Genomic DNA, 20,930 nt, shown 5'->3' with positions numbered 1-20,930 from the left:
ATCTGCACGCCACACGATATTCGATAAAAAGCTTTTGCACAACTTTCATTGTCTACCTCTATCAAACAGCCAACTTTAAACTTTGCGTTTTGCATCAAAGGAGACAATGGTTGTATTCATTTATGTTTTGCAGTGGCTGGGTTTGAAGTATTTAACAAATTGCGTATTTAAGACGAAGTACATATAAAATACAGTAAGAAAACTATGTCTTAATTACTTCAGGGAAAGCTTGAATACCCACCAACTGCTGAAAATTCCACGCATGCGCGTTGTACCATTGAACTAAAACCGCTAATACGCCAAAGCAGCAACACAAGTACTGATACATTTAATAGCTGTTTGACCCACCCCTCGAGTCCCGGATATTCGTGGACACAGGGCCATTTACAGAACAATTGCCACCGACATAATGTATACGTTAATCCGTTCGACAGTTCCAGACTATGTTCAGTTTTTAATTCGACAGACAATAATAGCAAACAATGTCCCGAGAGTGTATTTGCAACTGATGGTGACTCTGATCAAATTGTCCAGAAATTAGAAGATGGATATACAATGGCATGGAATCGCAATATTCTTTCAAATAATCAGTCAAGTCTCCAACCAAGACTTGTGTACCAGAGGAGTTCCGATGAACCGCCAAGAGCACCCGAGAGATCACTTCTTAAACGTCACAAATCGGAGACTTGTGATCGAAATGACAAACTCTCTGGAATTAAGGAACGGACCTACTCCTCATCAGATAATATTCATGATGAGAGTTCAAGCAAATCTAAAACTGCCAAGTTTCGCAAGGCAGTATCGCTGGCCAGTAGACTGCATTCAAGCCCTTCAACCGGACGGAAATTAGCTAATTATCATTTAATTGCGAATCCACAATCAGGTATAGTCTTGCCAAGGACGACGTAGCTGCAATAATGTAGCCCTCTCCGATTTTTTAAATTTTAATTTATTATTTTTTGGGGGAGAGGGCTACAGCTCCTTCGGATCTCCGTAATGGTGCAAATGCGGGAGTGAATCACTCCCGCAACATTATCGATCATTCTAAACATTTGCTGACTTTCTTTACGTAAATAAAATTATATTCTATGTTTCTTAGTCGATATATAAATTTACAACCTGCAACATACGATTTGTGAGGCTCTATTCTACCGTTTTCAACAATTTCGATATATTCCAATTTTTCGATTAATATTTGTGCGCCATGTTTGTGTACTGAAGTTTCAACTTCCGATTGTCAAGTCATTTGCATATGCCATATAAGGTAGTATTCACATCAGTGGACAAGTACGGAGGAGAAAGCTATTTCGTCGGTATTAAAAAGGTTTAAATTTAATATCAAGTTAAAAAACGAACAGCAGAGTGTAAATTCTTTCTACAACCAAATGCTTTTCCTTTCTTTGTCTGAGTGGCTCGGGTAACTACATTTTCGCGCAGATTGTCAATGTTTAGGCTTTTCAGTAGATCCACCTACGAGATCTCCCGACAACAAACATGGCGGATCAGACGAAGAATTTTGCATGCCATACATGGTGTTTAATGGAAAACACCTTTGTTATACATGCCCAAGCACAAAGTTGGTACTCCTTTTTGGTGTAAACAACATTTGGGACTAATACACGGAGCTTATTATCGGTTATTCATAAAATTATTTTGCACCATTACAGAGATCCTATGGAATTGTAGCCCTATCCCGGAAACGTCAGAATAAAAAATCGGATAGGGCTACATTATTGCAGCTAAGGACGACGTTGTCCAAAAGTATGCATATTTCGTGAAGGAGCTTACATCAATGAAAACCCAGTGTCCAAAAGGTTGTTTTATGTAATTCATCAGAACTATTAAAAAAAATTACGAACAAATACTACTAAATGTACTAACTTTTTTCTCAAGAACCTTTTTTGACTAACATCAGCCTTTTGGATACGTCCATCAATGAATGTAACAATGTGAACCCAGTCTAACACCAAAACAAAGTGCATGACAGACGTGCATGTAATTTTGCTACAAAATTTTGGCTTTGGCACACGTAATTTCTTTGCATTTAATCTTCACCAAACTAACAGCATCTTCATAATAATATGCATATTTCTGTATGTCTCAAAGTTACCAAAATGTCTTCATTCATTACATTGTAAAACATGATCATTCATCAAAAAATACTGAAAGACGCCACGGTGTTTTTGCATAGAAATTAATTAACATGGAAGACCTTTTTTAAATTGTTTTGTTTCCAGACGAAAAATTCCTTCTCTACTGACAAGCAGACACCAGAAGAAAAGAGAGTGATGGGTTTCAGGTGTAGTACAGCGTTGGTGTGACCTTTGAACCGTATTTTAGTACCGTGGCTTTACCCTCTGCTTCTCATTCACTATATCTGCACTCTGTACCATGCAACTGTTAATTCCTTTCAGAAGATAAAGTTGCCTTGTGTGGAAATTAAGATCGTATTCACACTCTAATGGGTTGAAATAATATCTATGTTATCATTGTGAGATAGCGATTTGTCGTACTTTTTATGAATTAACTGTGTAGGAATAATCGCAAAAAATGAAACCATGACAAACATTCTCCTGTTTTTATATTTGTGTTTGCCTCTACCCGACTAATTCGTAGTATGACCTATTTTGCGCTCCCTTTCCCGGGCTCTGCTTTGATTTATTTTTGGCAGGTCTGCTCGTGGCATGGTTAGTTAAGACGATTGTGAAGACAGGATGTTGTACAATTATTTCCCCGGCTTTTAGTATTGGTCACACCAGTGTTTTGTGCTTTCCTGAAACTCTCTTTTTCATGTGTGCCAGTTTGCAATATTCCTTATATCTTGTATAAGTGTTTCTTTTATCACAAGATTCAATTTTGCTGCATTTCAAATTCTGCGTCATAATGGCGATCTATTCAATTAATCAAACATAGTGTTAAGAGATATATTAGGATTCTATACACTTTTATTGTCTTATTCTTAGCTTTTTGGGCTACCTTTGATTGGAGTTTCAATTCATCGTTATACTTCTTCAATTCTTAACGTTTTCAGACTAGAAGACCCTATGATAATTACATTCACATATCGCAGCTAACACTATAAGCTACCGTATATACATGCACAATGTATTTTTTAAAATACTTCTCCATTAATTTTACAAAGTTTCTAGTGTTAATCAGGAACACAGAAAGTTGAACTTTTACGATTTACCACGAAGAGTGTTTCCTGTGCTTAGTCCATGATACTAGTAGTATTGTAGTTAGAATAAATTTAGTATCTGGCTTCATTGCTATACTAGCGCTTTTACGGTTGGCCTGCTTCTGTTTTAAACAATACATACTCATGGCGTTCATACACGACTCGTTTCTTCCTTATGTTAATCTGCTTCAGGCATTTGGGTGTTGTGTTCACAAGGTATGTACAGTATTTATTGGAATGTTTCAATGGAGATTTGGATATCAACATTTATTTTTATTCTAGGTAAATCCAGTGATTCCGGGAAACTTCAAAATGGAATAAATTGTGACACTTCTCCCCCATTCGAATACCCTCCGACAGTGATGAAATCGATACTAAAAAAAGATTATAAAGTCGCTTCTGGCTATGATATTGAATCGCTTTTACACAATACTTCCAATGATTGTGACGTATTTCAATGGGAGAATTCTTCTCCAGAAAACCCCGCCACAGATATTGCACACTCGTTAAGTGTGCCGGAAAGTGATCTTCCCTCAAAGTACGACAATGGAAACAAAGAAGATACAATTCCGGTGAGACAAAACAGTGATGCAAACGCAATTCTGCTTTCTTCCCCTCTTAATTCTGCTTGCGGAACTCCCCAGACGGATAGGTTGGATAATTATAGTTTATTCGACTCATCCGAAAATAGAGGTGACGAAGAGCTGGATTTTAGCGATAGTGTGGCGAGTCCTATAAAAGGAAACTGCTGGCACAGAGACAGTGGTAACTCGTTACCATGGCAGAATAACGACACAAGCCCCTCTGACAATTTCGATGTGGAAGAGAGCATGGTAGGATCTTACTCGTTAGAGAGGTCCCCCTCGGATGACAATAGTCTTTCATCTCATAACTTAATGTATTTATCCCCTGTTGAAAATAATTCAAATTCAGATTCAAGGATAGGTCTACAACAGACAGAGTTTTTGTCTGATGACGATTTAAATGGTCAACGAAAAGATTATCAGGTGGACACACTGTTGAATAATATTGGACGTCTATCTTCAGACGATAGCACAGAGATATATTCCCAGGAAGCTAGTGGATAGTCAGTGTGCCGATGTACGTCTCACTGTCATCAAACTTGGGTAAGCTTCCCAAAGTTTGTCGTCTTTTGTCATATACACTGTATCGACATTGTCGAATTTTCAACCAAATTTGCCACAAACTTTTGGCGAAAAAGATATAGAGTTCAAATAAGGACAAGTCTACGAGTTAGAACATAATGCAATAGGTTGGGGTCACTTAGATATCTTTTTTTGCCCCCGAGATCGAAGATCGGGGGGCATATTGTTTTTGTCCTGTCTGTAATTCTGTCATTCTGTCTCAAACTTTAACCTTGCTAATACCTTTTGAACAGTAAGTGATAGAGCTTTGATATTTCACATGAGTATTCCTTGTGACAAGACCTTTCCGTGGGTACCAACATTTTTTACCCCGTGACCTTGACCTTGGAGTTTGACCTACTTTTTGAAAACTTTAACTTTGCTAATAACTTTTGAACAATAAGTGATAGAGCTTTGATATTTCACATGAGTGTTCCTTGTGACAAGACCTTTCCGTTGGTATTAAACCTTTTGACCTTCACATTTAACTTACTTTTAATTTTTTTTTTTACATTGGTCATAACTTGTAAATAGTAAATATTAGAGCTTTCATATTATACATGAGCATTTCTTTTGACAAGATCTTTCTACTGGTACCAAGATATTTGCCCTTGTGACCTTGACCATCTTTGGAATTGGCCATTATCGGGGGCATTTGTGTTTCTCAAACACATCTTGTTTAGAACTACATTGAAAACTTGTGTGCATGTTTCCATACATTAATTGTGTTCAAATCGTGTGTCCTAGGGGAGGGTTTGGCCATAAGAAACCCACTTGAAAACAAGGTTACATTTGTTGAATTTTAGTACAGATTTATAACTTCAAAACTTTGTCAAGAATCATCTCTTTAATTATTTGAGCAAAATAATCCATTAGCATTGTGGCCCACGGGCCTTTTGTTTTTAAATTTTTCTGAAATCTGCACTTTAATTTGAATTAATGTTTTGATTCTATTTTGTTTTTCAGATTTAGACGGTCATTCGTTTTTAAAGAGAATGATAATGTTTTATTGTTATTATTTTTTTTTTTTTTTTTTTTTTTTTTTTTTTTATAGAGTTTAGACAGAAAGATCGTCAGTATTGTTAAAAAAGATTTCTTTCTGCACATTCTTTGATACGTACATGTCATTAACTGTGTAGCAGGACACATTACTTTTGCATATGTAATTGTTAAAAACTTCATATATTACGTGTTATTTGCATTTTCCTGCAATGTTTTATAGTTTATTGATCTTTGTTGTATAAATTTGTACAACGCCATATTGTTCCTTCTAGAGTTCAAAGCATGAAGAATGAAATAAATTTGTTCAATTTGTGCTTATATTTATGGTATTTAGTTCACCAGAGCCACGGTTTCAAATCAGCTTTCTGGTAAATTTTTAGCCCACTAGAGCTTAAACACAAAAACCCTGCCATTGTCGGCTTCACCTTTCCAACTTCAGCACATGGCTAATTTCAATGCATATTCTTTTATGAAGGAAACGCTACACCGGAAATACAGAGGAGATTTTAACAGTTTGTGAGTGACCTGTCCCTGGTTATGTTTTTAAATGTCAATACGGGATATAGGAACTATAAAATGTTGAAACTCTTCAGAAAAAGAAGTTAAGAAAATTATGCGTCACTTGCGCAACTTTAATAATACTAAATACAACATCTCTGATACAAAAATATCTACCTGATTTGAAGATTATTTTTTCAGAATGTCGCATATGATGTTTGGTAGCGAAAACAAAATAAAATAAACCATTTTTCTTTTTACATGCATAAAAAGGTTCAGTCTTGTATTCCGACATATTTCAAGTCTACACCCTGTATTTCCTACAAATATACTACTACTATTGCATCCAAACTTTTTAATTACAAACTTTGCAGAGCCTAGATATACATCTTATACTTAATCCACCTACATATATATGCTCCTGTTCTTCGTCTTCGTTCTATAGTCCAACTGGGTATGTCATTACTGGTGATGTTGATTTAGTTGAAAAGGAGAACCTGAAATCACTTATAATAAAAGGTCTTAAATTCAGACTATTGGCGACAGAACTTCATCTCTGTTATGAATTCTGTCGAAGATTATGCCAGACGATGGGCTAAATATGAAAAAGAAGAACTTGATACCTTGTCAGAATGGATTAAATGTGTAAGAGGAATATTAAAATCCCGTATTAGACACATCAAAACAAAAGTACGTGCCATCTATCCTTCTGTGTTTAATAAACCAGAAGTGATCAAAGAATTAGATAGGTTACATGAGGATTTATATTTTGGTTTCAGCTGACAAAGCTTGTAACAACATTGTCTTTGTAAGGCTCATTATTACAACTCCATGTATTTTAAACAAATTTGGCATTAATTCCACTTTTGGTAATCGTACTTATACTCCAACTGTCCTTTCAAAACATGAAATTCTTCAAAATCGTGCTTCAGTTTTAGACACATTTAATATCCCAGTCAATGGGATTGATGAATATGAGTTACCGTACCTATACTGCATTCCTAAACTTCACAAAAACCCTTACAAAGATGCATTGCTGGATTGAGTAAATGTTCTACCAAGCCCCTATATCTTTGCTCCTCACGAAAATATTAACAGATGTGAAGAAGAAACTTCAAACGTACTGTGCCAGAACATGTGCCAAAAGTGGTATAAATCATATGAGGATTCTAATAAATTTTAAAGAACTTTTAGAAAATTTAAAATCGCAAAACTTTTCTCAAATCAAGAACATCAAAACGTATGACTTTTCAAGATTTTACACGACCATTCCTCACAATAAATTAAAGACTCTACTTTTTGACATAGGCAGTTGCTTCTTGAACAAAAATAGAAAACGGAAAGATGTACGATCTCGTATATCTAGTGATCAGTCATCAAACAAATTGCTTCGTTAAACACCACTTTGATTCCACGCACAAGTACTCTGAAGTTAGAATAAAAAATATGCTGGAGTTCCTCATTGACAATATCTTCGTAGTCTTTGGTGATCAGGTTTTCCAACAATATGTTGGAATTCCAATGGGCATGCATTTTTCTCCTTTGTTAACTGACCTATTTATATATTTTTATGAAGCAGAGTTTATTCAAAAGCTTCTACATGACAAGAAAAAACCTGCAATTCGACATTTACACATATTGACGACGTTTTATCTATTTAAACAATAATAATTTTCATTCATATGTGGATTCGATATATCCCTGTGAACTCGAGATAAAAGACACCACAGAGTCCTCCACATCTGCTTCGTACTTAGATATTTTATTGAAAATGGGTATTAACTGCAAACTAACACGTTAACTTTATGACAAACGGGATTATTTCAGCTTCTCCACCGTCAACTTTCCATATTTATGTAGCAATATTCCATTATAACCTATGATATATACATATATATCTCTCAACTGATTCGATACGCTTGTTCTGCGTATGAATAGTTTTTAAATCGAGGCAGGCTACTGACAAACAAATTAGTGTTACAGGGGTTTCAACAGTCTCGTTTGAAGTCAGCATTTCGCAAATTCTATGGTCGTTATAATGATCTAGTTTGCCAAAACAACCTATCATTGGGTCAAATGCTGTTTGACGTGTTTCATACTGATTGTTAGGCCGTTCTTGGCACACTGATTTTGACTACGGATTAGTTTACCTGATCAAGACAGGGCTCACGGCGGATGTGATCGGTCGACAGGGGATACCTACTCCTCCTAGGCACCTGATCCCACCTCTGGTATGACCAGGGGTCTGTGTTTGCCCAGATCTTTACTTTGTATTCAGTATAGGAGTTGAAATATGAGATTAATAACTATAATGGCGGTGAATGGTAGTGAAATGCAAAGTTGAATCGATGAATTGTGACCCCGACCCTCCATCTTTTTACAAGATTGGCTTTTGGCAGACATGCTTTTCTTGCTAACAAAGAATTTTCATACTGGTATGACAACTTTTTTCTCCGTTTACTCCTTACCCCTCAACTTTAAAAAACGATGCTATATAAGTGCCTAAACTCATTATATCTAATAGTAACGAGTGCTAAGTTACCCAAGCTTTAACGTAGAAGAGTGTCAATTCTCCGGGACTACTGTACTTTCCCCGAGGAATAATGATATTGGAGACATAGCGTAACGGAAAATACTGAACTCCTCGGTGGACATACTAAATATTAAAACCACGACGGAATCGAAGACGGTATCTCGTATTGGTAGTCGAAACTCAAGAGGTGTTACATGTATGAACTCGAGATCGGTAAAGACAGGAAATCTTACCCTGTTTGGGATCAAATTGGAGACTTTTACATTTCTTATATCTTCTGCTTGGGGAAATCTGAATTTTTCTCTCTCAAAACCAGCATGGATAGTTGGTTGTATCAATTTATTATTACTTGTGTGCCGACATTACTTTAACCCCCCCCCCCCAAAAAAGCATTGTATTGGACATCCTTAAGAGGGTTCAGGTTTGGTCAGATGAAGGATCACGCCAATTAAAGGGAAGATAATCAGAAGATAATGAATATAAGGTATTATTTTAAAAATTACATTATTTCTAGAATCACAGCCTCAAAAACGAGGAAAAATAAACTGTATATACAAATCGTTTAAAAGAATATTAAAAACAATTATGAAAAATTTACATTTTGGTGTGATTTCAAAATATGGTTTCTAGGGCTAGGGCTGGGGAACATTAAGGGAAATATGAAGACCAGCGAGGCTACAGATTGTTAAAATGATAATGTACAAGGATCCCTTTGTAATCTGGATTTGATTTTATCAAATATTACCCACAGGGCCTCAATAAGGATAAGGTTGATCTTTCTGGAAGAATTGATGTGAAAAACCTTTTGAAATTTCATCTAACACAAGGCTATATAAATTGGTATTAAAATGAGAGAAAAATAGAAAGTTTGTCCAAGTCTGCGCTCGGTGTTTTCCTGAAGAAAATCTGCCATTTTACACCAGCTGCAGTATTTAAAAAATGGCAGACTTCTGTATCTAGGTAATTTTGGTCAAACTGCATGGAAACAACAACTGAATTGCATCTTGGGTAAACTACAGGTAATTGTAAATTTTGATGGGCAAATAGAGTCCTTATTATATATAGTGTTCCTTGTTTGAATTATTCCCCATGCACGGGGCTAGATCCAACATGAAAGAGGTCAAAATATCTACTATAGAAATCTTATGAGTCTTTTGCAAGCATCCTACGTACTGGTGTGTACATTTTTTTCTGGAATAGGTCTAGGCTGGATTTTCTATGTACGAAGTAATGATTCGGTGAGCTTTCTGGTCCACTGACCTCTAATGAGTCTATAATCAGTATGAGGTCACACGGGATGCGCATGATACGTATACATGTAAATTATTTCAGCTCTTTTAATAAATGATTTTTAATCATAATGGTAGAAATTTACAGTTTGTAGTACACTGGAAATTCAATCAAAATGTCGGTCCGTAGACGGTCTGTGTGCGAGTTCCCACGACACTTGGCGTCATGATCATAGCCTATCTATTTTAGATACAAAGGTCAAGAGAACTTAATGACACTGATGTGAAAAAAGTGTGCCCGGGCCTTAACTTAAACAGATCTTCTTTCCACGCATAGTCACCAAACCACACACACACACACACAGAGAGAGAGAGAGACTTGCTATGTGGAATGAGGATGACCCCTATAGAATTTGAAGTCAAAGGTCAAGAAAACTGGATTCTTAACATGGGAATTATGTTCCTTTTCACCAGAAACGTGATGTAAAGGTCGTTACAAGTAAACTGCACACTGGTATAATTAGATGGTTTCTGGACTTTTTAAATGATTTTAAATTGCCAAACTTCACAAATAGACTCGCTATGGGATGAGGAGGATTCCTGTCGACTTTGAACTCTAGAAGTCAAGCAAGTAGGACTCTGATATAGAAAAATGATTTCTGCGTAGTAATTCCCCATTTCACCTGAATTCACAATGCATAACTGCCAAAAAGGGAATACATCTTCAACAATAAACTACTTTGATATCTGCCCATTTTGATTGCGCTCTCGGAGAGGGGGGAGGGGGATATCAGTTCACCTTGGATAGATCTAGTTGTTCTATTTACATTTTATAGTTCTGTTCACAATTTATACACGATTAAAGGAAGGACACGTAACTATAGATGTGGATAGATTTTGTTTGTTACAACTCTAACTAGTCTTACTCAGGTTTGTGCTTTGTTCGAGTAATCAGGTGATGCGACGGACAGAATCTGTACACAGGTACTCGACGTTTTAAATATCTATAATAAATAAAAAATTGTCTTCCTGTAAACATGATATTCAATATATTATGTTTACAGGAAGACATTTTTTTTATTATAGATATTTAAAACGTCGAGTGCCTGTGAATCTGTACTATAAACGGGTTCGTTAGAATATAGACGGCCTAGTATTGTCAGAATTATACTTTGAACACTGATCATTACAAGTCCCACAACATAAATATATGTTATTTTCCTAAAGTAGCGTATCAGAAACCCTTGGTTGGCGAAGGTGACGACTCAATCACTACGGATATAATTGCCTACATTTTCACAATTATTTCCCTAATAGCAGAGGGTGGGAGGGGTGTCTATTGTTGCGATCCTAAGCTAAGTGTATAGAGACACGGCTGTTGGACCATCATAATATTAGTAGTAGCTTCGTAGTATTGCCAACATAATTTTAGACATCCATGTCCAGTCGTTGGGCTAACATGATATTACATATCCAGCCGTTGCAGGCCAACTCCGTTTTTCAGGAGGGGGGGGGGGGGGGTGAAGAGAAGATAACATAACTTGTCTAAAATTCTTGACAAGCAAACAAAATTAAAATAGAATAAGATATTAAAAACACCACATGTTAAAATTTCACTCAACTTCAAAATCTTCAATCGGATATCGATCAAAATTAAAGGTTGTCATTTCTACAATATTCCATATTCTGTTACATTATGAACCTACATTGTCTGAGAAAAATCCCACAAGGGACACATGGATAAATTACTGACAAAAATCATTGTATATTCATATTATTTTCCCATCATCTTAGAAAAACTCTTCAGCAATATTGTAAATTCTGTTTTTCTCAGAGTTCTGTGCATCCCTATTTTCCCGGGGGAAATCATTCTCGCGGCATTGTGAAAAATAACTTTAGGCAATTGAGATAATTTTTCGATATGAAGACCACGTTAAACCAAAAATATGTCATTTGCATACAGTGCCACAATATCTTTAGATTATAGCCCAAATTCTTTTCAGCAATTCACTTAAATACTATATTCAAACTACTTTTTGTAGAATTTCCCATAAACTACAATTCAAGCACAGGTTGCAGGCCATTTCAGTTGCGTCATAATTCTCTCAGATTCCAATATTGTTATGGACTAGGTATTAGGTTTGAAAATACACCAGCACTGGTACATTCTACAGAATCCAGGTGTAAGATTATCAAGGCTAGAATTTGCCAAATTAGTTGGCAAGTATTCCCGTTTACACGTAGTATGATTATGGTTGTACAGTCCTGAAAGCTGACTGAGAGTCAGAGAGTGTGGATGGATAATTAAGGTTGTTAAGTATATCAATAAATCTAAAGGTGACCCAGGTGAGCGCTGTAGCCTATACGCACCGCTTGAATAAGATCTAATAACCCTCGATTTTCTGTAAACGATTAAATCTTTATTTTTGGAAAGCGATTTTTATTCGACACAAATCCATACTTCGTAGTTTATTTTAGAGGTATATCGGCAATACTGCTTTATATCCAATTTATTTTACTATTATATCAATAACGAACCATAAGAAAAAATCAAGCATATTACAAAAGAAAATGTACTCAATGGGGCCGAATTCGGTTCTATGTTCGATTTTTATTCCTTTGCCAGTCGAAGAAAATACTGTTAACCTCATCCCATATAATATATGAAAGTATTATGGTCTATGACCATTTCGATAAGTGACTTCCATTTGTTGCAAGTAATTCTAAGCCATTTCCATTATTGAACTAATTATATCACAACTGTGTATTCAATCATGTGCTTGTTGCTAGGAGTATAAACTATTAAGGACCTCAGTGCATCCCAGTACACGTATAGATAGCGGACACTAAATGAATTCTCTCATCTGTCTAGTATGAATAGATATCTGATGAAGCGACTCACAGAATCTGATATACTGTGTATACACGCACATGTGCTAAATCGGGCAGCAAATAAAAAAAATAGACGAATTATGATTGTACCAATACCATATCATACTATCTAATTTACGTAATACAGGCATCATATTTATATTCACGTACAGTCAAATCTGTGTATATTTAAAACATCTTTGTTTGTCCATAATATCCACACCTAGTTAAGTCCGCTCATATACACATACAATTAGGCCTGTTTATATCCACCTACAGTTAAGTATGTTCATATCCACCCACAGTTAAGTATGTTCATATCCACATACAGTTAAGTTTGTTCATATCCACATACAGTTAGGTCTGTTCATATCCACGTACAGTTAAGATTGTTCATATCCACATACAGTTAGGTTTGTTCATATCCACGCACAGTTATGTCTGTTCATATCCACATAAAGCTATGTCTGTTTATATCCACATACAGTTAGGTCTGTTCATATCCACATACAGTTAGGTCTGTTTATATCCACACAAAGTTAGGTTTGTTCATATCCACATACAGCTATGTCTGTTCATATCCACCCACAGTTAAGTATGTTCATATCCACGTACAGTTATCTGTTCATATCCACATACAATTAAGTATGTACATATTCACGCACAGTTAAGTATGTTCATATCCATGCACAGTTAAGTATATTCATTTCCACATACAGTTAGGTCTGTTCATATCCACGTACAGTTAAGATTGTTCTTATCCAGATACAGTTAGGTTTGTTCATATCCACATACAGTTATGTCTGTTCATATCCACCCACAGTTAAGTATGTTCATATCCACATACAGTTATGTCTGTTCATATCCACGTACAGTTATCTGTTCATATCCACATACAGTTAAGTATGTACATATTCACGCACAGTTAAGTATGTTCATATCCATGCACAGTTAAGTATATTCATTTCCACATGCAGTTAGGTCTGTTCATATCCACGTACAGTTAAGATTGTTCATATCCACATACAGTTAGGTTTGTTCATATCCACATACAGTTAGGTCTGTCCATATCCACATACATTTAAGTTTGTTCATATCCACTTACAGTTATGTCTGTTCATATCCACCCACAGTTAAGTATGTTCATATCCACGCAGTTAGGTCTTTTCATATTCACGTACAGTTATCTGTTCATATCCACATACAGTTAAGTATGTACATATTCACGCACAGTTAAGTATGTTAATATCCATGCACAGTTAAGTATATTCATTTCCACATGCAGTTAGGTCTATTCATATCCACGTACAGTTATGTCTGTTTATATCCACGTGCAGTTAGGTCTGTTCATATCCACATACAGTTATGTCTGTTCATATCCACATACAGTTATATATGTTCATATCCACATACAGTTAGGTCTGTTCATATCAACCCACAGTTAGGTTTGTTCATATCCACATAATTATGTCTGTTCATATCCACATACAGTTATGTCTGTTTATATCCACGTGCAGTTAGGTCTGTTCATATCCACATACAGTTATGTCTGTTCATATCCACATACAGCTATGTCTGTTTATATCCACATACAGTTAGGTTTGTTCATAACCACATACAGCTATGTCTGTTCATATCCACACACAATTAGGTTTGTTCATATCCACACAAAGTTATGTCTGTTCATATCCATATACAGTTATGTCTGTTTATATCCACGTGCAGTTAGGTCTGTTCATATCCACGTGCAGTTATGTCTGTCCATATCCACCCACAGTTAAGTATGTTCATATCCACGTACAGTTAGGTCTGTTTATATCCACATACAGCTATGTCTGTTCATATCCACGTACAGTTAGGTCTGTTTATATCCACCCACAGTTAGGTCTGTTCATATCCACATACAGTTATGTATGTTCATATCCACATACAGTGAAGTTTGTTCATATCCACATACAGCTATGTCTGTTCATATCTACATACAGTTATCTGTTCATATCCACATACAGTTAAGATTGTTCATATCCACATACAGTTATGTCTGTTCATATCTTCATACAGTTATCTGTTCATATCCACATATATACAGTTAAGTTTGTTCATATCCACGTACAGTTAGGTCTATTCATATACATATAGTTAAGGTCTGTTCATATTCCCATACAGTTAAGTATTTTCATATCCACATGCAATTAAGTTTGTTCATATAGACCTACGTAAAGTTAGGTCTGTTCACATTCACGTACAGTTAGGTTTGTTCATTTCCACGTACAGTTAGGCATGTTCATATCCACGCACAGTTTAGTTTGTTCATATCCACGCACAGTTAAGTTTGTTTATATCCACGTACAGTTAGGTTTGTTCATTTCCACTGCAGTTAGGTATGTTCATATCCACGTACGGTTAAGTACATGTATGTTCATATCCACTTGCAGTTAGGTTTGTCTATATCCGCATACAGTTAAGTTTGTTCATATCCACGCACAGTTAAGTTTGTTTATATCCACGTACAGTTAGGTTTGTTCATTTCCACTACAGTTAGGTCTGTTCATATCCACGTACAGTTAAGTACATGTATGTTCATATCCACTTGCAGTTAGGTTTGTCTATATCCGCATACAGTTAGGTCTGTTGACATGTATTTATCCACGTACAGATATGATTTTAAGCTTTTTTAAAAATGTATTTATTTTGACTGCCCCGTCGGTTGGCGGAGCTGCCAGGCTCCCAGGAAAATTTACCACATTATCCAGCCCCACGTCTCGGCATTGTTTAAATTACTACCCGGGATTGATATTTTGTTTTATTAAGCAATCAATTTTATTAATTTTCCATTTCTGCATGTAATAATGTTGCCATGGTGCTGATTTTTATCGTGTTTGTTATAACACACATCAGCATCGGCTTGTGAGAAAGGAGAGGTCGGCACTTCCAATGTCGAAGTTTGTGTTTTCTTGTATGTCCTAGAGTGATGTGACGACTTTGAAGCATGCCCAAACAGTGGATTCCAGAGGCATATTTACAGACCGACATCCAAACTCAAATATGATTTATTTGAACATGCGATTAGAATTTATGTACATTGCTTTAAAAAAAACTATTTTAACGAGTACTCAACTATGAAAATTTTAGTCGATGAAGTAAAGAAGATGATTTTAAGATACTGAGTTCTAATGACAAACGATACTGTACCTGTGATTTTCACGAGTTATTTTCAGTTTTAAAGTTTCCTAAATACCCGCAGTGGTGGGTTTTCTTCGCCTTATATACCAGCGTTTTAACTGTTTTTACTTCCAGTAAGACCAAAATGCGCCTACAGTGGAGGCATTATCAAATAATCTTGAATAATCTTCCTAATGTATTATTACAATTTAGCAAGATTTTTTTCAAAATTACGTACGACAGTCAACGATCCATTGAGTTGACCCTCGTGAGCGATAAAATTTGTGGACCTCTTGTCCCCCTTCCTCCAACCCCCCCCCCCCCTCCAACCCCCCCCCCCCCCTCCAACCCCCCCCCCCCCCCCCCCCCCCCCACACACACACACATTTTATTTGATCATCAGATGAGGTTTGGTCATCATCGTGCTGGGCATACATCAGATGAGGTTTGGTCATCATCGTGCTGGGCATACAGGGCGATTCTTGATTAGCAGGCATCAGCTGCATAAAATGGCAAAGGTGATATTTCGCCATTAGCCAAACGATTTGGAAATAGACATCAGGGCAGATGTATATTGAAGTCTTTACATGAGCATTTGTAATTGGCGATGGAAAATTATAACAAATGGCAATTTTAGGTTGTAATCGCTCAACATGAAACATGAAACAAAATTAGTAATTAGCAACTGGAAAGTCGGGTAAGATTTTCTGCATGTCCAATTTCTCTGTAGACATCATGTTTTGTAGTCGATTGACTAGAGAACCGTGGACAACATCGCTTATTAGTTTGGTCCGATGTTTGCCGAAGGAAGCATGGTATGAAGAAAGTTCAAGCCATACAACACGAGGATATTTACACAATCAATCGACATCCATACCCACGTGGTTCAATATTCTTTGAATGTGGCCCGTACTGACTGTTGGGTCATGGTGTAAATAAACTTGAATCTACTCGACATGAAAATGCTTGCATATTAATCAAACTTAAAAATTATACTTTCGTGGTTCTTTCGAAGACTTAGAACTATATATATTTATGTTCCTTTGTAAAAATCAAAATCCCTATTGTGGTCCCTCCCAAACTTCAGGGGTCATGATGTGAACAAAATTGAATTGTATATTTATGTAACATTTTGTATCCTTGAGATACTTGAGGAGAAGATTTCAAAAGAATTATCTTGTATATGTCTCTCTAGCTCTTCCAGGAGCCCAGGCGTCACATGATGTGAACAAATGTGAACTTACATTAAATGATCGTCTATGTGTATCAATTTGACATATTGCACCCATGTGGTTCTTGGGAAGAATCTCTCTCTCTCTCTCTCTCTATATATATATATACAGTCAAAACTGCCATAGCGACCCACTGTATTAAGCGACTCACTGTCGTATGTGACCATAAAAAGTTCCCCCCCAAGACGTTACTCTATATATTGTACCTGTATTAAACGACCACCTGTCTGACGCGACCAACGACCATGATTTTTACAACCTTTTCGTGTATTTTCACGAAATTTGACCTCTATTTAACGACTGTATATTTTTCGACTACAACGTGATTAGGCCTACTACTTTCGATTTCAGTTGAGCCGACTATTCTGGGAATTATCGCCCCTAACACTTTCGTTTTCAAACGCACGACTATTCTGGGAATTATCGCCCCTAACACTTTCGTTTTGATACGCACAGTTTGGCAATGATCTTGTTTAGTCGGCCCTCTGAATAAATTATTATACCTAAGCTGTCAACATGCAGTGTCGTGTGTGGTTAATTAATAAAACCCGAGTTGATGTTTATTTAACAAAATCAAGGATCAGGGAATCAAGGCCGGTGTATTTGAAGGTGTGAATTTCGACAAACTTTAAGAAGTGCCGGGTAGGCTAGATCGGAAATGAAAATCTACCACTTGTTATACCATTATGTTCAACAGAGTAAAAATTTGCCCCATTGTGATATAAATCAGGTAAATATTGTGCTTAGGACTGAAATTTTAAACGGAGTATTCGCAGTTTTTCCTGCATGAGATACTAGAGGTTTCCAGAATAATGACCGGAATTAGCGGCTCACTTCGACATGTCCCGAGTATTTGACACGTCCGAGTTCAAGAAAATTGCCTGCATTAGTTCTAAGCTTAAAGGATTTGCTGTGCATGTACAATTGATATTGTGATTTATTTAATGTTTCTCAAATTGAAAACATTTTTCCAGCATGTATTGTACAAAAGGAGACGCAACACTTCACCATCTGCTTTCTTACCACAAGCATTGCATTTTTTAGTCACACTGTACAAGTATGCTATACATAAATACTCTTTACAACAAAGTGTTTTTAAGTTTTAGAAAATCTACATGCAGTTCATAAATAATTTTTAAATCTCATGTAGATGTGTAATATGAAATGCATGCAAAGTTTATCATTCTTAAATAGATTAAAAATGTAATTTTTTATGAATAAAAAATTATGATACAACACATCATATTCTAGTTTTTTAACAACAGTGTATTATTAATTTTATTTTACAACTATTAAAACCGTACTTGATATTCTTAATGATAAATTCCAAATACATGTAGTCATTTTCTCCATTATACAAATTATTTACGAAATTTTATCCATTAACTGCGGAAAATAGGCAACCTGTATTAAGAGACCACCTGTCATATGTGACCTTTTTTCCATTCTCCGTTGGACGGTCTGTTAATACAGGTTTGACTATCTGTGTATATATATATATATATATATATATATATATATATATATATATATATATATAATATATATATACATACACATATAAAGTGAGCTAAAAAGGTGTCATACGAAGATACGTTAGGAAAATATTTTTTTTAGGCGCCATCTGTAAGTGGTTACATTACATGTATATGCGAGGCAAACGCCGGACAATAAGTGGAGTGGACATCGCCAGATAAAATGTTTTCTTAACGTAGCACTTATAGGCTATATAATAGTATAACTCTTGTTCTTGAAATACCATAATTCGGATATCCGATAAAAAATAAATAATTTTCATCTGCGAGATCATTCCCTCGTTAAAGAGTCGCTGTAGGTTTATATTGTCTTGCTCGTTCCTCAATCCAAACGTGCACGTGATAATTCACAAGACTTAAGCATTAATTTTTAAACGTATTTCCAGACAAAAATATTTCTAAAGTAATGCAAATCAAAGGCGTTTTAACACAAAAAAAGGACATAATTACGTGAATGAAAAGCGAAATAACGCAAAACAAAGGCGAAATAACGCAAAACAAAGGCGAAATAACGCAAAACAAAGGTGTAATAACGCGAAACAAAGGTGTAATAACGCGAAACAAAGGTTTAATAACGCGAAACAAAGGTGTAATAACGCAAAACAAAGGTGTAATAACGCAAAACAAAGGTGTAATAACACAAAACAAAGGCGAAATAACACAAAACAAAGGCGAAATAACACAAAACAAAGGCGTAATAACACAAAACAAAGGTGTAATAACGCAAAAAAGTGTAATAGAGCAAAACAAAGGCGTAATAACGCAAAACAAAGGCGTAATAACACAAAACAAGGCGAAATAACACAAAACAAAGGCGTAATAACGCAAAACAAAGGTGTAATCGAGCAAAACAACGGCACAACAGGGATTTAAAAGGCGTGTATAATGCAAAAGGCGTAAAAACGCAAAAGGCACGTACAGTGTATAACGCAAAATGCGTAATAGCGCAAACCAAAGGCTTAATACTTCACTTGTAATGTGTATACAAGTATATAAACAGTGTATGTTGAATACTGTGTCATATAGTGAATTGTAACTTTCTCGTTACCTCATTTTACTAGATGTGTATTCATTATATAAATAGTGCATGTAATTGACGGCAACATTAAAAAATTTCACTCCGAGAAAACTAAAGTCACAGGCGTTTCTGTAAATAGAGTTGTGACGTCTATATATAAGAATATCAACACAAGGTACACTTTGTATTTGCAATGTGCAATGTCGGTCACTTGCACTTCCAAGGACTTTAATGTATTACGTTGGGATAATTTTCAAAATACGCATTTTTCCCCTTCCTTGGCTCTGCCCTGACCCTCTTGTATCAAATCTATTTTTATAATAGATATTTAATTGTACAAAGGTCTACTACATGTAGATATTCATGATTGTAACTTCTTTCTCTGTCCTTTGGGAAAATCGTCGGTCACATATCAACATTGGACGCTGTATTAGGAAAAAAGAAAGCGTTTTGGATTAGGCACTGAAAAGTGTGTGTGTGTCCTTAAGAGAAGATAGGATACTCTATTCATTTTCTCTTATATTATGAAGATTTTTACTTTTTAAAAAATCGAGTAAAATATCCTTATTACGTATTTCGTGAAGATTTTTATTTCTTATCACATATTAGAAAGTAGAAAAAAAAATCTACACCATCTACCAATATAAGGAGCACATCCCAATCATTAAATCCACGAAATAATAACAGGGGCTAAGCCCGTTCTCCGTGATACCATATAGATTTATGGTATCACAGAGTTCGGGCCCAAAATGGGCTTAGCCCCTGTGGTTATATTACTCCCTTTAACTTCGCGTTATTACGTCTGCTTTCTTTCGCGTTATCACGCCTTCTAAATCCGCGTTACTATATCTTCTTTCATATTGTAACACCTTTCTTTCGCGTTATTACACATTTCTTTCGCGTTATTTTACTTTTCTTCCGCGCTATTAAACCTTTAAAAATCTTTCGTTTGAAATGATCCTAGTAAGCTTTTGTGACCTTGCATAAAATTCAGGGTTACTTTTTATTTCAAAGGTTAAGGTCATATGATACCCACAGATTTTGGACGCATCAAATGAAGTAGGATTTTGCTGTGTTTACGTGGGATTTTCTATTAGCTGATCAAACAACAATGTAAATCGGTCATTTATACAATAAAATGACGTTGGTGAAGGATTTCTATTTTTGGGTACCTGTAATGCTTTTCCATCGAATTCTCAATTGAATAATGCAAAAGTAAAGGTGTATCCGTTCACACTCACTGGGAATCCTACATATCTTGTACACAATAAATTAAACTATGCCTTTGTCCAACTTTCAAAAATGTAACCTTTTATAAAGGTTTGCAGAGCTTTTTATTGGTTTTCAAGGTTAAATGTAAAAGGTTTTAAAATGACATGTAGTCAAAATTTAAGCTTGTAACATTTCTTATGCTATATTTATAAATTTTTCAGGATTGGTACCTTGAATGACAACCTGATTTCATTTGGTTTTCAAACAGAACTGCATCAAACCAACAGAACTGTATCAAACCAACAGAAATGTAGT

The 20,930-nt window shown here is 35.7% G+C and overlaps 2 protein-coding genes across 11 annotated transcripts in view; one reads left to right on the top strand and one right to left on the bottom strand.

The window, feature by feature from the left end:
* Window positions 1-5,638, top strand: part of LOC125669619 (potassium voltage-gated channel subfamily B member 2-like) — a 104,225-nt gene extending 98,587 nt beyond the window's left edge. For 5 of the 9 annotated variants that reach the window (XM_056161982.1, XM_048904277.2, XM_048904274.2 and 2 more), the window contains 2 exons: window positions 223-883; window positions 3,461-5,638. In XM_056161982.1, coding sequence (XP_056017957.1) covers window positions 223-883; window positions 3,461-4,266 — 1,467 coding nt within the window. In that variant the 3' untranslated portion in view covers window positions 4,267-5,638. Of the gene's footprint in view, window positions 1-222; window positions 884-2,237; window positions 2,300-3,460 lie in introns of all 9 variants that reach the window. The other 4 variants (XM_056161984.1, XM_056161983.1, XR_008802233.1 and 1 more) reach the window with 3 other exon arrangements.
* The window catches only part of LOC125670354 (solute carrier family 17 member 9-like), a 960,148-nt gene that overhangs the window by 667,059 nt on the left and 272,159 nt on the right, over window positions 1-20,930 (bottom strand). The window lies entirely within an intron of this gene.

Source organism: Ostrea edulis, chromosome 4 (genome assembly GCF_947568905.1).
Source record: "Ostrea edulis chromosome 4, xbOstEdul1.1, whole genome shotgun sequence".
NCBI classification, from domain to species: Eukaryota; Metazoa; Mollusca; class Bivalvia; order Ostreida; family Ostreidae; genus Ostrea; species Ostrea edulis.
Note: the sequence above shows the minus strand (reverse complement) of the source record. Positions and strands in the feature narration are given on the sequence as shown.